This window comes from Dermochelys coriacea, chromosome 11 (assembly GCF_009764565.3).
Source record: "Dermochelys coriacea isolate rDerCor1 chromosome 11, rDerCor1.pri.v4, whole genome shotgun sequence".
Taxonomy (NCBI): Eukaryota; Metazoa; Chordata; order Testudines; family Dermochelyidae; genus Dermochelys; species Dermochelys coriacea.
This window is the reverse complement of record NC_050078.2, coordinates 59,557,626-59,578,512: the sequence shown is the minus strand read 5'-3', so window position 1 is coordinate 59,578,512 and position 20,887 is coordinate 59,557,626. Positions and strand designations below refer to the sequence as shown.

The 20,887-nt window shown below is 43.6% G+C and overlaps 2 protein-coding genes across 3 annotated transcripts in view; one reads left to right on the top strand and one right to left on the bottom strand.

Moving 5' to 3' along the window:
- Positions 1 to 4,908, bottom strand: part of MAIP1 (matrix AAA peptidase interacting protein 1) — a 13,198-nt gene extending 8,290 nt beyond the window's left edge. For both annotated transcript variants that reach the window (XM_038422481.2, XM_043505546.1), the window contains exon 1: positions 4,276 to 4,908. In XM_038422481.2, coding sequence (XP_038278409.1) covers positions 4,276 to 4,908 — 633 coding nt within the window. The remainder of the gene's footprint in view (positions 1 to 4,275) is intronic.
- On the top strand, positions 4,849 to 20,887 carry TYW5 (tRNA-yW synthesizing protein 5). The gene is made up of 8 exons (XM_038422483.2): positions 4,849 to 4,984; positions 7,926 to 8,080; positions 13,738 to 13,807; positions 14,788 to 14,832; positions 15,625 to 15,762; positions 16,828 to 16,915; positions 17,502 to 17,618; positions 20,207 to 20,887. The coding sequence occupies exons 1-8, from the start codon at positions 4,907 to 4,909 to the stop codon at positions 20,461 to 20,463; spliced, it is 948 nt and encodes a 315-aa protein (XP_038278411.1). The 5' UTR covers positions 4,849 to 4,906; the 3' UTR covers positions 20,464 to 20,887.

Genomic DNA, 20,887 nt, shown 5'->3' with positions numbered 1-20,887 from the left:
ATGGCCTTCCCCACACTATCTTTCTATTGTGACTGTGGGAAAGCTATGCTGAAGTAGCAAGTTTTATTCTTTGCTCTGAAAACAGCAAAGTCTGAGTGTTCTCACTTCCTCCAGAAAAGTGGCAAAGCCTTGGGCCATCTCCCCAGAAAACCATCTCCCCATCTCATACATGACAGCTTCACTTTTCCTACAAAACATAACTGTCAATGGAGATCTATATCTTGGGTCAATTCCACAGGCCTTAAAGCTGAGACTTGAATATGACCTGTAGTCTATGGCAAAGCCAGTACAGTGAGCCATTGACCAGGCTGATGTGCTGTTGATGATTTTTTTTTTGCTGCAGAAACATGGGGCTGCATTCTGGACCAACTGAGGCCAGTCAGTGAGCTACTAATACAGGGAAATGCACTAGTCAAGTCTTCAGGTCACAAGGGCATGAATCACTGTGAACAAATCATTCTGCAGCAGTATGGGATACATGCAGAAAAAAGCACTTTTAGCAGCAATTGCTATCCAAGTATCCAGCAGTAAGGAGTTCAGTAGAAAAGAGAGGCTATGAACCAGCTTGAGTACTTGAGAGCAGGCTCCATCAAAGCAGTGATGCTACAGTGATAGTTACATCTTTAAGATGACATATCCATCTTCCTTGGGTTCAACTTCAGCCAACTGTTTTTCAGCCACATGCTGATCTCAGCTAGACAACCAGAAAGCTGAGAGATAGTTCAGTTGGCATTGGAAGTAAATGAGATATGGGGTCATCTGTGTGCTTGTGGAACTTGAGTCATTACACAGTGACTTCATGCAGATGTTAAGTAGGATGAGGAAAGAACAGAGTTCTGTGGAACTGCACAAACGAGTACTCTGATGGCAGAGGAACATTTGTCCAGCACTACTCAGGGTGCAGCCTGAAAGGAAGGATTGGAGCCATCTCAGTGCTTTCCTTTTTATTGTTGCTATATCTTTAAAGTGGGAGAGAAGTGTGTGATCAATAGAGCTGGATTAAGACAATCCAACGTCCTAGGTAAACCCCACATGGCCCTGCCTCTGCTTGAGGGATCGTCACAGTCCCCCCCCCAGCACAGACACAAGGTGGGAGGGCCATTACCTCGCCTCTGTGGGGGGCCACTATCTCTCTTGTTTTGAGGAATGAGGCCTCCCCTGAGACTACCTATGCCAATGGTTTTCAAACTGTGGGTCACAACCCAGTACTGGGTCGCGGAATGTAAGGCACTGGTTCGTGGTGGCTCTGGTCAGCATCGCCAACTGGGCCATGAAAAGTCCCATTGGTGGTGCTGCCTGGCTAAGGCAGGCTAGTCCCTACTTGTCCTGGCTTCTCGCTGCACCCCAGAAGTGGCCAGCAGCAGGTCTGGCTCCTAGGCAGGAGGGCCATGGGGCTCCACGCACTGGCTCCACATTCCCATTTGCCAAGAACCGGCCAATGGGAGCTGGAGAGGGAGCAGTGCTTGTGGGCAAGAGCCGCTTGTGTATTTCCACCTAGGAGCTGGACTTGCTGCTGACTGCTTCTGGGGCGCAGCGTGGTCCACGGTGCCAGGAAGCCTGCTTTAGCACCCCTGCTGCACAGCTGACTGGGAGCCACTCGAGGTAGTCCCGCGCCCCAATCCCCTGCCCACCCCCCAAACCCAGAGCCCCCTCCTGCACTCCAAACTCCTCATTCCCAGCCAGAGCCCTGACCCCCTCCCGCACCCCAACCCTCTACCCCAGCACAGAGCCCCCTCCCACACCCCAAATCCCTTATCCCTGTGGGTCGTGGGCATCAACAATTTTCTTCAACTGGGTTGCCAGAAAAAAAAAGTCTGAATTGACCTATGCCATACCAGAAGGAGTAGTCAGCCACAACCTACCTAAATGGGTGGAGGGATGTGTGGGGAGCTCCTCCTGACACCACCCAAACAGAGCCATAAGAAGGAGGCAGAAGCAAAGCCTTCTGAGCCTTCTGCTGAGGTGCCGTCACTGGGGGGGTCTCAGAGAAGCAAGTTGCAGAGTTAGCATAATGAGAAAGTGGGCACGTGACATTCACAGAGCTATTGTTGCAGGCTATCGGCAGAGAGCAGTTAAATTTAGGCTCCATGTTCTCAAGGTTTTCTTCACAACCATAAGGAATAGAAAAAGATTTAAAAAAAAAAAGTGTGAAAACTGAGATTCTATCATCATGCAATTCCAGGATCTGGAACTATGCCTTAAATCCAGGCACAGTGATCAATGGTACCAAGTACCAGGAGAGATCCAAAATGATATACAATTCCCATTCTCTCAGTCATTTTAGCTAAACTAGTTTCTGTTGTTCTGCTCTGAGCACCCTCCATTTTATCAGTACCGTTCCAGTAATGTGGCACCTAGAACTTGGGTTTCCAATTTTGGTTGGACATATTCCCGGAGATTTCATTTTATGATGTAATATTTAATTAAAGATTAATCTTCAATTCCTGGAGACAATCCTGGAGGGCCGACAACCCTACCCAGAACTTGAAAGCAATATTCAAAGTGCTGCTGCAATAAGAATCATACTGAATGGCCTCCTTGCCTCCCTGCTCTGCGACTAGATGCCTCTGCAGCCTGAAATTTATTTGTCTTTTCTGTTGCCAAATTACACTGGACCCTGCCATGGTGTGTTGCATTTATGCCTAATACTGCATCACTCTTACAGATGTTTTGCAACCTTTTCAATCCCTTACAATATACAGGAAAGCCTGTCAAATTTTGATTCCTGGTTTAAGGAGATAAAGGACAACTTATATGGCATCACTGTCACAGCAATAATATCCCTCCCACAGGGTCTCACTACTGGGACAATATGAACAAAACACACAGTTCATCGCAGTTGAACAAAATATCTGTCTCCAGAGCCAATGGGCAGCAGTATTTAGTGGGGAAAGGGGGAAAGAGCGATCAGCGGGAAGAGAAGCAGCAGAGGGGAGTAGGTAGGGAGCAGTGAGGGATAAGGTCCAGGGTGGCCAGGTACGCCAAGGGGAACAGTGAAGGTGGGCCCCATAATGAGGTGACAGGAAGGAGATAAGGGGTTTCACTGCATACACAGTGTGTGTGGGGAAAGGCTCCTTGCATGATCGCACACCGGTCAAGCCGGTGAACAGGCCTCCCCGCCAACATAGCTGGGGCACCCGGGGAGTCCCAGGCAAGGGTAAGGGGGGATAACGGACCACCCTCCTACAGAGCCCCCCCCACACACACACAGCAGCGGGGGGGCTGGGTAACGGCCCCCCCACACACAGACAGACACAGCGGCGGGGGGGGCTGGGTAACGGCTCCCCCCCACACAGACACACACAGCGGCGGGGGGGGGGCTGGGTAACGGCTCCCCCCCACACAGACACACACAGCGGCGGGGGGGGGCTGGGTAACGCCCCCCCCACAGAAACACAGCGGCGGGGGGGGCTGGGTAACGGCTCCCCCCCACACACAGACACACACAGCGGCGGGGGGGGGGCTGGGTAACGGCTCCCCCCCACACAGACACACACAGCGGCGGGGGGGGGGGCTGGGTAACGCCCCCCCCACAGAAACACAGCGGCGGGGGGGGGGGGGGGGTAACGGCTCCCCCCCACACAGACACACACAGCGGCAGGGGGGGGCTGGGTAACGGCTCCCCCCCACACAGACACACACAGCGGCGGGGGGGGGGGGCTGGGTAACGCCCCCCCCACAGAAACACAGCGGCGGGGGGGGGGGCTGGGTAACGGCTCCCCCCCACACAGACACACACAGCGGCGGGGGGGGGCTGGGTAACGGCTCCCCCCCACACAGACACACACAGCGGCGGGGGGGGGCTGGGTAACGGCTCCCCCCCCACACAGACACACACAGCGGCGGGGGGGGGGGGCTGGGTAACGCCCCCCCCCACAGAAACACAGCGGCGGGGGGGGGCTGGGTAACGGCTCCCCCCCCCACACAGACACACACAGCGGCGGGGGGGGGCTGGGTAACGGCTCCCCCCCCACACAGACACACACAGCGGCGGGGGGGGGGGCTGGGTAACGCCCCCCCCCACAGAAACACAGCGGCGGGGGGGGGGCTGGGTAACGGCTCCCCCCCACACAGACACACACAGCGGCGGGGGGGGGGCTGGGTAACGGCTCCCCCCCCACACAGACACACACAGCGGCGGGGGGGGGGCTGGGTAACGCCCCCCCCACAGAAACACAGCGACGGGGGGGGGCTGGGTAACGGCTCCCCCCACACCCAGCGGGGGGGGAACGGCCTCCCCCGTAGCGGTTGGAGGCGCGGCGGCCCCGCAGTCACCTGCTTGGCCCCCTGGGTGAACTCCTCGACGCTGAACTCCCGGTCGAAGTAGGCCCGGATGAGGAAGCAGTAGAGTCTGGTGCGGACCCAGATGAAGGGGTTGGGGATCCCCAGCACCACCACGCTCCGGCCGCCGCCCGCCCCCGGCGAACCCCGCCGCCGGCTCGGCTCGTCGCTGGCGCAGAAGCGCGCGGGGGGGCGGGCGCCGGTCAGGGCAGCCGGGCCCCGCGGCTCCAGCTCGGCCCGGCCGGGTCTGGCAGTCGCCGCCAGGAGGTGAACGGAGAAGGCGCGGAGCGGCCCAGGGCAGCGCCGGAGCCCGCTGGGCAGCGCCATCTTAGCGAGCCGCCCCGCCCCGCCCCGCCCCGCCCCGCGCGCGTGGAAAGGGGCCTGCCCGGGAAACCGGCCAGATCCAGCCGGGCGCCCCGCGTGCTCCGGCCCGCCCGGAAGGGCCGCTCCCTGGCGGGAGGCAGGCCCCGAGCGCCCCTTGCTGGCCAGGCCCCTCGGAGGATCGGGTCCCAGCCCGGGGGCAAACGGAGCTTCCCGGCCCGGCGGCCGGAGCAGCGGGGCGGCCGGGCCCTTGTTTCCCGGCGGAGCGTGTGAGCGAGGCGCAGCCGCCGCCGCCGCCGCCGCCATGGCGCAGCCGAGGGGCCCCGTGGCCCGGCACAGCGGGATCAGCAGGGAGCGCTTTCGGCAGGACCTTTACCCGCTGGTGAGGCCCGGGGCGTGCTCGGGGCGGGACCCTGCCTGGCCCGCGCCCCTGGGTGCCGGAGACCCCTGCTCGGGGCGGGCGCTGGATCCGGCCTGCGGCAGCTCCCCCGCAGCGGCCTGACTTCCCGCTCCGCGCTGGAGATTGCTGGGGTCCCCTCAGATCCGGGGCTGGGGGCTGCGCCTCCTCCCTCCCGGCAGCTCGCCTCTCCCGTCCCGGTATGTCACCCTGGTCAGTGCCTTGCCTCTCCCCTCACACCCCGGCCCTTCGCAGTCCCCGCTGCGGTGCTCGGCAGCCCCCGCAGTTTATCCACTTGAAACGCCCTGAAAAACCGACCCTGTGCTGCCCCCGACACCCTCCCGAGAGCGGGGGAGACCAGAGCAGACCCTCGGCTCTCTTCAGCTGAGGCCACAATGAGCGTGAGACATTTAGCTGGTCTGTGGAAATCCAAGGTTGACGCTGGACCCCTTTACCCTTCCCCCTTGACTTCGCAAAAAGAAAAGGAGGACTTGTGGCACCTTAAAGACTAACATTTATTAGAGCATAAGCTTTCGTGAGCTACAGCTCACTTCATCGGATGCATAAAGCTTATGCTCTAATAAATGTGTTAGTCTCTAAGGTGCCACAAGTCCTCCTTTTCTTTTTGTGAATGCAGACTAACAGGGCTGCTACTCTGAAACCCTTGTCTTCAGAGCCTCTTCCTGTCCCCTCTACAGCAGCTGTCTGGCTCTTTTGACACAATACTTAATTTTTTGATCCCAGGTTTTTGGAACTTGAACAGTATTGAAGCCCAAACTTTGATACCTGTTGTTTCTGGGTTTCCTGTTTTAACACAGTTGGACCCCAGAGAGAGAAAGAAAACAACAAATACCACAAAAATCTAAAAATAACCGATGTTTTAACAACTGAAAGGAAGTGTACAAGTTGCCTTTCTAAATGATTCTTTAAAAAGAATGTAAACCAGAATGTCACTTTTATGTAATATCTATTTTTATAATTAAACAAAATAATGAAGATTCGTCAGAGACTGTGAAGTGTGTTGCTTGTGTGGTATTTCAGTTTCTAAAAAGGGTTCTGATACACTTTACAGATTCACTTACCGAATGGTATCCATTTGACAAAAAAATGGTTTGTGTTTCTAAACAGACGTGTTGTGGTGAGAATAGATGGGGAAAGGAGGAGAAGCTGCAGCATAATTAGAAAAAAGGGACATACTCAGTAATTTTGTTGGTATTATTTAACAGTGAGGTACGTGTTGCTCATATGAAATGTTTTCCTGGTAGTGGGATAAGTGAAAAATACTGGCGAGGGACAGATCCCATTATATGAAGTTGCTGGCATAGATCTTGAGGAACTGGAACAACAGTCCATCACCTGGCCTGGCCCAAGAAGACTGGGGAGTCTCCCTCACTAGGCTAAAGAGGTTAAAGCACTAATCCCACAATGCATACAGACTCTGCACAAAGCTCTGTCGTCTTCTTTGGATGCAAAGTGGGGGCACAGGGCTTAGAGCCCAGGATCAGGACCAAGCTGGAGTCAGATATGGAGTAATGTCTTCTTTTAACCTATCCTCATACCAATCCCAGTTTGCTCATATAATGGTTGCATGGTTGTCATCCTGAAAGTACACTGCTCACTTTTCTGCCAGCTGGAATATGATGCAGTGATGAGCTCAGTCCTGGATGCCTGTGTGTCAACTCCTACTGAAACAAGTGGGATTCTAATTAGTTAAAATTGGGGTATAGTTTGTGTTTGTTTGTTGTTATAGCTACTGATGCAAGCCTGTCCGTTACTCCCTTGGAGTTTGGCTTGAAAATAAAAGGGGATAATTAACCTCATGTGTTCCTCCATCAAGCATGTTACATTAAAACCAGAAACTCATGAAAGCCATGAGCCAGCTCCACTGTGCTTGATCTAAAAAGGTATTACAGAACTGAGTTTGTAAAGACTTCATATATAAAGTAAACAAACTTCCCCAAACCCACTATTTATAAACAGATTCAGCAAATGAGAGAAAACAATTTGGGACAGTTTGTACTAATCTGGTGGTTTGGTTCCTTAGGACTTTACTGTAATTCCACCGGTCTGGTCTTTTGTGTTTTGCGGAGAGGCTCAGTGGAGTGAGTATTGGGTTGGGAGCAAGAAATTGCTGATTTCTAATTTAATTCTGTTCCTGACATCCTCTGTGTCCCAAACCCCTAATCTCTCCCTTGTTCAGTTTCCCTGACAGTAAAAGGTGATGATGGTAACTTCCATCTCATAGGATTAGTTAAAGTTTGGGCAGTGCTTTGAAAATATACAATGTTGTGTGAGTGTGAAGTGTTCTTGTAATTGTCACTGGCCCCTTGCTCTCTAAGGTCCTGATCCAAAACCAACTGAAGTAAACAAGTCTTTCCATTATTTTTAATGGACATTAGATCGTTGTTTATGCTCTGCCAGCACAAAGAGGACTTAGCATGTGTGGAAACATCTTGCATAGAGGGCATCCATGGTCAGTGTAAGAACTGGTGTAATATTGCCCCCTGTCCCAATATCTGGGTCAAGGGTGTGGACTGGGGGCATGGCCTAAGTGCACTTCCCTACAGCTGTGCTCTACTAAGCCTTTTGAAGAAGAGCTGAAGTTATATCAGGGCCTTGCCAAATCCTTCCATGATTCCAGAATAGGGTGAATGCAATATTGGTTAAAGAACCTTTTCTCACACTCCATTCCTGCCACAAGCAAAGGAGTATAATAACTGAGAATAAGGCCCATGATTTCCTGGATTTTGTTTTCACACTCAGTGCACAAACTCATGGAGCCTTCTGACTAATGTGCAACAGGTGTACATATTCAATTGATTTGTTCTTGTACTTGACAAATTAGTCCTGAATTTTTTTGTTGGATTCTGTCACCAATTCAGTGACAACATGCCATGCCATAAACCTGCTTTTGTTTACTTCTCAGAGAAAGCCAGCAGTGCTGAAAGGAATAGACTTGGGTACTTGTACAACCAAATGGACAGTGGATTACCTCAGCCAAACAGCAGGAACTAAAGAAGTAAAGATTCATGTTTCCACAGTGCCACAGATGGACTTCCTCAGTAAGAACTTTGTATATAGGTACTTTATTCCAAGGCTTCCTCTATTTTAAAGGCACATACTGGTAACTTTGAGAAACATTCTACATTGCTTTGAAGTTTTATACAAAGTATACTCTTCTGTGTTGCCTGGCTCTGTTGGTGTTACCATTCAGCAAGTTGGTGCTCTCTGGCTTTTTGTAAACTTTTTAATGGTAATTGCTGTGTATATTGCTATTTATTGTATTACCTAGATATGTTATAGAGCTTCTCTTTCTAGAGAGATGCTTTTGAATTCAGGTGCCATTGTCTGAAAGGCATTTTTTTTTATTTAAAAAGGTAAAGATATTTCAAAAAAAGAAAAGGAGTACTTGTGGCACCTTAGAGACTAACAAATTTATTTGAGCATAAGCTTTTGTGAGCTACAGCTCACTTCGTCGGATGCATTCAGTGGAAAATACAGAGGGGAGATTTATATACACACACAGAAAACATGAAACAATGGGTATTAGCATACACACTGTACGGAGAGTGATCACTTAAGATATGCTATTACCAGCAGGTAGGGAGGGTGGGGGGGAAGGAAGAAAACCTTTTGTGGTGATAATCAAGGTGGGCCATTTCCAGCAGTTGACAAGACCATCTGAGGAACAGTTGGGGGGGGGGGGGAAGAATAACATGGGGAAATAGTTTTACTTTGTGTAATGACCCATCCACTCCCAGTCTCTATTCAAGCCTAAGTTAACTACTCTGAAAGATATTTCAGTACTAGAAGAAATATTTCATCACAGTTTTGTCCTTCAGCTATGGCTTTGGAATTCATGGGTGTGTCATTATTCTCTTTCTTTTTTCTTTTGGCCCAGTCCCAGATAGCAATTTTTTAACATGCCTTTATTGTTCATGATGGATGTCAGAATGACCAAGCTTTGAAAACTTGAGCCTGTATTCACAGATGAGTTACAGTATAGGCTGTGGTAAATCAGATTTCCCTACATACACCTGTCAGTACACGCCACTCCTAACAGCAGAGAGGAGTTTTAAAAGAGTATTTGGGGGAAGACAATGAGGTGGTTCTGCAGATATTCGTAGGGAGCGCCTCCCATGCATAAGGGGCAGCACAGGAAGAACTTCAAAGATGTTTGTTCGGAAAAATTTTAAAATGGGCGATGAAGACTGGTCATTTGCAGAATGAATGTAGGAGTCAATGTCTCGATACTGTATAAGGGTTGATAAGTAGCACAGGGATAGACTGTGAAGGGCATAAAAGTGAAGATAAGTGGTCTGTTTTTGAAATAGTGAAGATGAAGAAGTTAGTGGGGGAATCCAAAGAGGAGGGTTTGAAAGAAACTCTCAGTTTGTGACTTGCAGTCTGCTGCAACAAGAACTTTGAAACTAGGCAGGTCATTCTGATACTTGATGATTATATTGTTTGAAGCTAGCGCTGCTCAGTACCTGAACTGCTTTGAATGCTGTTATGTTACAGATATGCTAGTTCAGTGGTTCTCAAACTTTTGTACTGGTGACCCCTTTCACATAGCAAACTTTTGAGTGAGACCTCCCCCGTATTAATTAAAAACACTTTTTTTTTTTTTAATATTTAACACCATTATAAATGCAGGAGGCAAAGCGGGGTTTGGGGTGGAGTCTGACAGCTCGCAACCCCCCCAAGTAATAACCTTGTGACCCCTTTAGGGGTCCCGACCCCCAGTTTGAGAACCCCAGTGCCAGTTGGTTTAGTTGGTGTTGGTCCTGCTTTGAGCAGAGGATTGGACTAGATGACTTCCTGAGGTCTCTTCTAACCCTAATATTCTATGATTCAACAGAATTATGCGGGAGGGATGTCAGCAATTAAAAAACAAACAACTTCAAAGTTTAGGGTATGTGCAGTTTCTAGTGTCCTCAAATTACAGACTATCACACATTTCACCAGCCCTTTAGTCTGAAGACATGTCACGCAGAATGTCTAATGTCCTAAGAAGTTCCTCATTAGATTTGTCCATGTCCTGTAGTTTGCCAAAACGTTCTTCAGAGTCTAATGCATCTTAGTCATTTTGTTGTTGTTCTGCAATCGTAAAGTCTTCATTTCAACTGTTGTTTGCTTTCCCCAAGTATGAACAAGATGTGTTCAATCATTTATTATTTTAATAAAATTTAAGAAAACAGACATATGTGCTGGAATCAAATATTCTACAGTCTATAATGAGTGAATGACCCTGGTGTCACATTCAGTACACTCTTTATTCACAGCTGGTTGAACCATTGAACATTTTGAAACTATTTTTTGGACTGCAAATAAAATTCTGTCATACATCTTTGCCTTATATATATAGTTCAGTGTTTATCTCACTGTCTGGGGAAAAAATGAAACACAAATAGGCATAAAAAAGGGAGATGCAATTTTGTACCCTTGCATTTCCCTTCTAAGGGTCTGATTCTGCAGGCCCTAATGCACTTTACTAACATTATGCTTGTATGTAGTTCTGTTTAATTCAGTGGTGATATTTCACATGCATAATTTTGTTCAGGTGTGTTAGGATTTGCAGATTAGGGGCTAAATTTGCATTTTTGTATATGGCAGTATGGTAATGCTCTCTAAATATCTGGTCTTGAGAGTTGCTAAGTATTTGTGACTTTCACCATTTCTAGAGGACTTGGGGAACTCAGAACCTCTCTGAATCAGGCTATGTATTTATATCTGTGGGGAAAATAAATAAAATTGCTACAAGAATAAAAACTCTCTAGTACAAAGACTTAGACATCATTATGGCCAGCTAAGGACCTGATCCAGACATACGCTGAGCACAAGCAACTCATATTTCTTTCAGTGGGAGATGTAGTCGTTCAGGCTCTGGGGTCTGATCCACTTCCATTAGTGTCCAAGGGATTCTCTCCATTGACTCCAAAAGCTGCTGGATCAAGCTTTTCATGAACCAGAACATAGAAATTGTATATTGTCAGGGAAATGGTCCATGTAGTCCTATATTTGACAATGGCTACTACCAGATATTTCAGAGGAAAATGTAAACCCCCTGTAATGGATAACTTTGCCTATGGGGAAACTTTCTTCCTAACATTGGGCATTTAATTGTTCTTATGTTCTGTGAAGCATGAAATAAATTGCTATATGCAGCATGGATATTAGCCAGTAGCAGCTAGGTGATTTGAGTGATCTTTACAGCTTGGGAAAAAAATCTTTCCTGATTAATGAGAAATTCAGGATATTTAACAATAGTTAGACTGACTCCTGAGACGTGTGCATTATATTTTTCATTGTCTAATTTGAATCTTATGGTAAATGATATGTTTGTATTAGGTTCTAGTTAATATTTTTGTATGCATGTTTGTTTATGTTGTTTTTTTACCCCTACCCTCTTGCTGTTTAAAAAATCAAAATTTAAATTGTGCTGGGGTGGAAATCAAACTAGCTGGTGCTTATAGATGCTATAAACATTAGTAACCACCATAAAATAATCCATTTGGTACTTCTGATGTTGCACTCCATAGGCTTTATGGAAATATGCTTATGATATGACATAACTGGAATATGCTTTACTCTAAATACCCCATGTATGGTGTCATTAGAAAGCTAGTAATCTACTAAGTGTGTTCATCGTATTTGTTGTCATGTATTATTTCTATATCTGGAGTTAAGAGAATAAGATATAAACTTGTATCACTGATGTAAATATATTAAGTAGAGACCATTAAGGGTGGTCCAGAAACAATCAGTTGTAAATGGCCTTAGTTACTTGAAAGCCTTCCTGTGTATGTGTGGGCCAGCCCATGGGGAATGGAGACTAGGGGTCTTACAGTGACATGTGACCACGTCACCTGATAATGAAATCCATCTTAAATCTGGTACTTTTCCATTTAGAAGGAGGGGTGGGGACCCAGAGAGACAAAAGATTCCTGCCCTGTGCCAAAGCTATAAAAGGGGGTGGAGCAGGACAAAAGGGGCTTCCAGTCATGAGAGACTTACCATCTGCTTACCATCTGAGATGTTTGCTGGAACTAACAAGGACTGTACCAGGGGAAAGGATTGGGCCCAGACTAGGAAGGAGTCTAGTCTGTGAAAGAAACTTATTGGAACATCTCTGAGGGTGAGATATTATCTGTAATCAGTTTCTTAATGTGTTAGGCTTAGGCTTGCATGTTTTTGCTTTATTTTGCTTGGTGACTTACTTTGTACTGTCTGTTATTACTTGAAACCACTTAAACCCTACTGTTCATACTTAATAAAATCACTTTTGTTTATTAATGAACCTAGAGTAAGTTATAAATACCTTGGGGAGCAAAGAGTTGTGCGTATCTCTCTATCAATGTTATAAAGGATGGACAATTTATGAGTTTACCTTGTATAAGCTTTATACAGAGTAAAACGGATTTATTTGGAGTTTGGATCCCATTGGGAGCTGGGTCTGGGTGCTGGAGAGCTAACCTTCTGAGCTGTTTTTGGTTAAAGTCTTCAGCTTTTGGGGCATGGCCCAGACCCTGAGTCTGTGTTGCAGCAGGCTAGCGTGTCTGGCTCAACAAGGCAGGGTTCTGGAGTCTCAAGCTGGCAGGGAAAATGGGCTCAGAGGTAATTTCAGCACATCAGGTGACCGAACCTGTCACAGTACTACATGCAATTGTTTTGCTCCAGTATCGAGCAGGCCAAATGCTACAATATTTGTTCAGGCAAAGGTCTGTTGAAAACCAGATCTAAGAGACCTTTAATGTTTTATGCTTGTATTTACTCTGTACCAGGAGCAAACTTACCAAATATGTATCTGTAGAAAGCATAATTTATTGCAGTATCTGCTAAAGTTGTTAAAGAATTTTAGGAGGACCTCCTCACCCTGTGAAATTGACAGTCATCTTGGGCTTGATTCTGCTCCCACTGACTTCAGTGGGTCTGGGCTTGGCACGTAGGCCCAGACCTTCAAAGGTACTTAAGTAAATAACTCCCATTATTTCAGTGGAAGTTAGGCTTTTAATTACCTTTTGAGGATTTGGGCCCTAGTGATTTCTTTTTAATAGGAACTAACCTGAAGCTGTCCTCTGAGCTGAAAAGCTAAAGTTCTTTCTTTTCCCCATAGAATCACTGAATGAAGCAACTTTAGGAGAATTAATTTAAAATACAGGAAGGTTGGGACTGTGGTAAACATAGGTTTCACCAGAGGCAGCATATATAAAACACAGATCCATTTATTCAAAAAAATCAGCACAAACTATAACCCATATTTTCAAAAATGCTCATCACTTATAACTGGGATAATATTTGCAATGGAGCTTAGTTTAGGCATTTAAATTAAATGCCATATTTTCAAAAGAGTTTGCCACCCAGCTGCTCCATTGAGCACAAGAGTTTGAGCACAACATTTTTGGATAGTGAACACTCTTGAAAATCTGATCCCAAATAATTATCTTTTTACAAGCTGACTTACAGCCAAAAATATTTGGATCTAGTGTAGGAACAATCTGGATAATAATGAAAGATTTTTAAATATGATTTTTATCTTGGCAGTTATTTGACATCCTGTTGCAAACAATTGTTAGTCTGTATGATGATTTTTTAAAACAAATTAAATCATCTGTCCTGCTACATTGTTATAGGCCAGAGACATGAATTTGATCTGGTGCTAAGTATTGTGTGTCCAGTAGTTAAATAATTCATTGTTACCTTGATTAGCATTATGAATTTTTATGTTTATATTTCAGAACATTGCCTTTTGATGTGTTTATTCGGAGAGCAGCTGAAGTCAAACATAACGAGTACTTTATATCTGAGGTAATTTCCTTAAAGTGTCACATCTTCTTCTTTCATAAGTTATTTGGTCAATATATTGAGATTTGGTTTAAAAAAAAAATTTTTTTTTTTTTTAGCATAGCACTTAACCTTGGTTTGCTGTCTTGGAGCTCAAGAGTTAATCATTCCTCATATCTACTGTATAACTGACTACAGTAGGCTTGCTTGTGTGGCCAAAGACGACTACATATGAATAAAGGTTTCAAGATAAGGGACTAAGAAAACACATTATGTTTAAAATAACAACTATATATGTTAGATATTTTAAAAGAAGTAAATACTCAAATGTTTAGTTAAGCTATAGCAACTTTCAGAGGCACAAATATAAAATACAGAAATGTTACAACATACTCATTGATTAAGTAATTAATGAGTAGATACCTTAACATAATTATGTCCAAAAATATGGAATTGTTTGTGTGTTAATAGGAATTCACCCTCCCCCAAATAAATCTAGTTATAGAATGTTTACATGGGAATAGGAGTTGGGCTGCTCCAAATGATTTTTCAAATATTCCTTCCATCATTTATTTGTAACATGCAGTATGTTCTGAAATACATTGTTGTGATTTCCTGTGTCAGTGTTCTGAAGGGTTTAATTTCTACATATGCTCTATTACTGGATAGACTCAAAGCACTGTTGAAGTGGCTGACAATTTGTGATCTAAGACTCCATATGGAGCAACATGTGTTTTATACCCTTAGATCTTTCCGTGCCCCCTTGAATATGCCTGTTTCATTTAATTAGCATACTTTCACTTTCTTCCATTTCTTCAGGTAGCCAGCAGGGAGCAATAGAAGAAAGGGCAGGGTAGCAGAATAGCTGAATTTGTAAATGGAATTTAGTTATACCAAATTTTAATGAGGCTCTTCATTAATCTAATGAGATGGTCAAAGCTCTATATGTTCTAATTCTTTGTTCTTGCTTTCTGATGATCAGTCTCGTTTGTGTTTGTATTAAGGATGAGAAATACTACTTGCGATCACTGGGTGAAGACCCACGAAAGGTGAGTAACTTGGGACTGCAGAGTATGTGTTTCAGAGCAGCAGTTTAAAATCTTTAAGGGCCGTATTTCCTTTACACAAACAAACAACCTTTTTGTCTTTGTAAATTAATTTAGGCCAGAAATTTTAAACATGAGTGCTTAAAGTTAGGCACTTAAATCCAAGCTTAGCTGGTCACTGAAGGACCAAGCCTCCATAAGAGGCTTTCTGGATGCCATACAGCTGCCATTATGATTCCTATGCCTCACCTTCCATCCCTCAGCTGTTGGTATAAAGAGATTGATCAGGAGAATGGTGGTGTAACTGGGGTGTCCTGATGATCCCTGGCTGAAGTAGCGTCCCCTCAGGCTGTCCTAACTTATACTGGAGACAGGACTGGCACCCAGATGGCTGAAGATTGTGTGCAAAAGGCTCCCTTGTGTCCAAACCCCAGCAGTGCCAAGTGCTCCTTGGCTACAACTGAGGATCTAGCCCAGGGGTTCTCAAGCTAGGAGTTGGGACCCCTCAGGGGGTCGTGAGATTATTACATGGGGGGTCATGAGCTGTCAGCCTCTACCCCAAACCCCACTTTGCCTCCAGCATTTATAATGGTGTTAAATATATAATAAAGTGTTTTTAATTTATAAGGGGGGTCGCACTCAGAGGCTGGCTATGTGAAAGGGGTCACCAGTACAAAAATTTGAGAACCACTGATCTAGCCTGTATGATTTAACACAGTCATGAGCTAATCACCTGCTTTCACTTCAAATATATGATTTTATCTGGAACATTGAACTATATCCCTTTTGATTCAGGATATCGCAGATATCAGAAAGCAGTTTCCTTCATTAGCAGAAGATATTCAGATACCAGAATATTTTGAAAAGGAACAGTTCTTCTCCAGTGTCTTCCGCATCAGCTCAGCAGGACTGCAACTCTGGACACACTATGATGTAGGCAAACAATCTTTTTGCCTTTGTTGACGAAATGTGGTGTGGCTTTCATTACAGGATTGGGGCACTAGGTTACAAGCCTTACAGGGGGTAGGGACCTGCTGGTGGTTAGAGAGGTGTCTTGCATACTTTTGGGTACTAGGTAAATAATAACTGACTTTAGGTATTGTATATTTTAAATATAGCTGCTATTCTAAGCACATTTTGGTTCTCAGTTTATTTCCCAGTCCTGAACCCTTGCCTCATATGAGTAAAAATCGCAAGACTGGGTTTTTTGGGTTTCTACTCATTGTTTTAAACAGCAGCCAAGAATGAAAAAACAAACAAAAAACAACCTCTCAACATTGCTGGTTTCAGTGGAGGGTGAAGCTATGCAGTGCCTTGCAGAATTAGCTTATTTTGCCACTCTGCAAGACCCTTTCCTTGCTAATCTATGTGGTGGGTTTTCATGCTCTTCTGCTGTAGTTGATACCATATATATTTGTCTAGTAAGAGCCCACAATGTAATACAAGACAGGTTTAGATACAGGAATATTATGCTGTGTAGTTGAGCTAGTGCAAAACCCATTGCTGTTCATTAGTGGCGGGTCAACAAAATGAGGTAAGAAGGCTGTTTGAAAGATGGTAAAAGCAGTTCTATATATATTCTGCCTTATGTTTTGCTTTGCTAGATAGTCAAGGCAGATAATTGATTTGAATTTTTAACAATAAATCTTGTAAGTCCTAGTTTAAAGAAAAGAGGAAAAAAAAGACAAGTAAAAGAGTTATTAAAAAGAAACATGGAGAGGCATTTTTCCATTTATAATTAAGAAGTGCCAAAAATGTAAGATTAAGAGTGAAAATATATGTCTTATGATTCAGATTTTCAGGGTAATTTGATATGGAGTAGCAATTTTTCTTTCTTTTTTTTTTTTTAAACACACACACACACAGCTTCTAACATTTGTCTTTGTTTTCGGGCATATTTTATATAACAGAATGATTATATGGAATATATATTTGCCCATTCTTCTTGTATAACATCTATCTGCTATTTATGTTTGTAGCATACTCTTATATTTTCAGATAATGGATAACTTCTTAATCCAGATAACAGGAAAAAAAAGAGTTATACTGTACAATCCTCGAGATGCACCATATTTGTATTTAGCAGGTATGTTCTTGTCATACACATTTAATTGAGTTTGGTGTTCTGAGTTCAGTTTCCAGTAGGCAAGTGTCCCTTTATGTATAAAAACCTCTGCCATAATTGGCAACTCTGTTAGAAATCTCAGCAGGGAGGTGACATTGACTAATCTAGTATCTCATTTCTAACAGTAATCACTCCAAGTTAGTGTTGAGGAACATTGCTGGGGTAATGCAGGGGAACTTGCACTCCTGGTGCCCATGCTCTAATTGTTCTGTGGATTAATAAAGCATTCTGGTTCTTAACTGCATAGGAATAGAGGGTGGTAACTAGGCTCTAATAGAGTTCTTCTACTGTCTCAGTGAACCTTGGCTTCGGTGGCTATTATGGTCAGTGAAAATTCTCTCTAGTGTCAGTAGTATTGTAGTTGTACTTGAAATGTGGCTACAGAATGCCACATTCAACCCTGGTGGAACTCAGTTGAAGTCAATGAAGTTCCACCAGGGTTGAATTTGGCCCAATAATTGTTAGACCTTAGAGTGTTGTGTTAACTTACATTGGCCAGTGTTAAAAGAATTCGTGAATGTTCATTATTTTGTTGAAATTTCTTTAGGCACTAAATCAGAGGTCTTAAATGTGGATAACCCAGACCTGGAGAAATATCCCCTTTTTATGAAAGCCAGGCGCTATGAATGTTCTCTTGAAGCAGGTGATGTGTTGTTCATTCCAGGTAAGTGACAAATCGCTCCGGCCCACATTATTTTTAATAGTTTTATTTTGTGAATCCTCATTTCCATGTGTGAATTATATATTTGTAACTCTCCATGCAATTCTAATGTGTGACACTTTGCATATGACCAAAATTATACTCTTTTTTGACTCAATGGGCATATATTTTAATAGCCTTATTCTATTAAAATCAATTTTTCCCTTCCCTGACCTGGCTTCTTTATATTCAGAAGTGATGACAGAATTAGGACAGGGAATGGGCACTTTGTTCTTCTGTAGCTCTAATGTTTTCTCACTGCAGAAGTAAGAGGCAAATGACATAATGTGCATTAGGAATGGAACTGTTAAGTCCTTACATTTTTTTTATTACAAATTGTCAGTTTTGAAAATAAAGTCAGAATATTTTCTGTCCTAAGATGCTCCTAACTTTCTGCAACAGTAGCTAATATAAAACTGCTTGCTGTGCAAGGTGAGACAGCACCAGAGATCAGGAGCAGGCAGCTGAATTATTTCTGCTGGCCTACGCATCTTCTAACCAACCTCATCAGCAATTTGCAGGAGCAGAACCTGACACTTGCTGAAGTATTAAGAGGGAAGTAATGTAAAGGGCTATTCAAGTCTCTAGGCAATGAACAAAGAGTAATCTGTTAATTACAAGTGATCATTTTAAACCCTAATCCTGGAAACATTGATGCACATGTTTACCTTTGCTCACCTAAGTAGTCCTATTGAAGTTACTGGAACTCCTCACCTACTTAAAGTTAAGCATATGTGTAAGTGTCTACAGGGTTGGGGCTTGGGCCTACAATCTGTGTGTGTTTTAATTGTAATTGTTGTGCAGTTCTAAGCAGTACCTAGGTCAGGGATATGGGGACAGGGAAGAATTAATATTATTTGTGGAACCATGAATTTTAACTACTTTATGGAAAAAGTGGATCTTATTTTATAATTCCCTGGCTTTCAGATGTGTTAAATAGACTATAGCATTCCAGTATTGTTTCTAGAAAGACATCATTGATACAGTTGCAAAGCCTTATCTGAACAAAAGTTTTGACTGCTAATAACCTTCAAGAGGAGGGTAGGAGAAGAATTCTCCATGAATAGAATTTAAAGTGATCTTATCCATATAATGTTGTGGGGTAGGGTTTGAGTTTATTTTGAGTTTTCAAGTCAGCTTTCTCAGTTCTAATCTACAGACATTAAGTCATACTTCTGGTATCAAATATTAGTTAAAGCAGCCTTGAAATAACTAACAAAAATTCACAGTGTAAGGAGAGCTATCTTTTATGATCTTGTAAACACTGTAGGAACCTTTGTGTTCTAGCAGAATCTTCAGGATGCTTACCAAACCGTGATAAAATTTGCTCTAAAATTTTTTAAATTTGTCTTCTACATCTTCCTATTCAGAATAAGCAGGCTAATAGTAACAGTGTTTGTGACTAATCCTGGAATATTAAATTGGACAGGATAACATCATAATGAAGACAAAAACGACCTATTGCCTTGGTATTAATTTTTTTATTATCAGCTATGATCCTGAGCACACATAAATATCTAGATCCTTTTCACTGGTTCACATTCTTGGTGGGAAAACTGAGTATCACAATATAATTATGGTTAGGGGACGAAGGGGGATATGATAGCGGTCTATAAAATCATGAGTGGTGTGGAGAAAGTGAACAGGGAAGTGTATTTACCACTTCACATAACACAAGAACAAAAGGTCACTTGATGAAAGTAATAAGCAACATGTTTAAAACAAAAAAGGAAGTACTTTTTCCCACAACACTTGGAACTTGTTGCCACGGGATATTGCAAAGGCCAGAAGTATAACTGGGTTCACAAAAGAATTAGATAAATTCATGTGGGATGGGTCCATCAGTGGCTATTAGCCAAGATGGCCAGGGACACAATCCCATACAGTACTGTGGATGTCCCTAAACCTCTGACTGCCAGAAACTGGGAGTGGATGGTGGGGGATGGATCAATTGATAATTGCCCTGTTCTGTTTATTCCCTCTGAAGCACTGGGCGTTGGCTGATGTCGGAAGACAGACCATTGATCTGACCCAGTGTGGCCTTTGTTAGTCTCTAAGGTGCCACAATTACTCCTCTTCTTTTTGTGGATACAGACTAACACGGCTGCTGCAATGAGTGAAGTTACTCATGTACATAAGTGTTTGCAGGAATGGGGCTCTTAAAGATTTAGGGCTTAATCCTGCACTCTTTACTCATGCAAGTATTCCCATTCAAGGTAATGGGATAAATGACATAAATAAGGGACAAAGAATTAAGTCTGTTGACCCTGATCCAGCAAACACTTACCCACTTGCTTACCTTTACATTGACTTCAGGGGGAATACTCATGCATAAAGTTAAGCATGCTTATAAATATCTTCAGGATCAGGAACTCACTGTTTGATATGCTGTAGCATATGATGTAGTGAGTCAGAAGTACCTATACATAAGTGAATGTCAGTGTTTATTTCTTATGCCAGTTGCATTCAGTTTGAGATGGTTCAAACATCTTTGTAAATGAAATCAAGTTTTAAATGGCAGTTTATCTTTTTAGACTTTTTTCTTCCCATAGCTTTATGGTTCCATAATGTAATTTCTGAAGAATTTGGAGTGGGAGTGAATGTCTTTTGGAAGCATCTTCCTTCTGAGTGCTATGATAAGACAGATACCTATGGAAACAAAGATCCTACAGCAGCTTCCAGAGCTGTACAGATTTTGGACAGGGCTTTGAAAACACTGGAGGAACTGCCTGAGGAATATAGGGATTTTTATGCCCGAAGAATGGTTTTACGCATCCAGGAAAAAGCCTATAGCACTAACTATGAATAAACTGTCAACAAGTCAACCAAGCTCCTCTGAAAGTAGAGAGAAATACAGATACGGATACTGTACCTGAAGACACTTTGAGAAGACTTCAATAAAAACATTGTTTGTAGACGAATACTTATTTCATAGCCAAAAGATGTTGTTTTAATAGATCCCATTTCTACTAATCCATATGAAGTATAGTCTATTTGATTCAGCTGTACAACAATAAGGGGTCAATTTAAAATTAATTTTATATATATATATAATTTTAAATTGACCCCTATATATATATATATATATATATATATATATATATATATATATATATATATATATATATGCGCATATACACCCAAGTTTGTGTTATTTAGAACAATTATCTTGTTTCCTGGGGGTAGTTTACTTTCAAATAACTATCTCAGAAAATAAATATTCCTGAATAAGA

Excerpts from the sequence above, each read along its gene's own strand:
- TYW5 (XM_038422483.2), top strand. The coding sequence starts at position 4,907 with ATGGCGCAGCCGAGGGGCCCCGTGGCCCGGCACAGCGGGATCAGCAGG. Across the intron at positions 13,808-14,787 it reads ACGAGTACTTTATATCTGAG|GATGAGAAATACTACTTGCG; the intron begins GTAATTTCCTTA and ends GTTTGTATTAAG. Across the intron at positions 15,763-16,827 it reads AACTCTGGACACACTATGAT|ATAATGGATAACTTCTTAAT; the intron begins GTAGGCAAACAA and ends TTATATTTTCAG.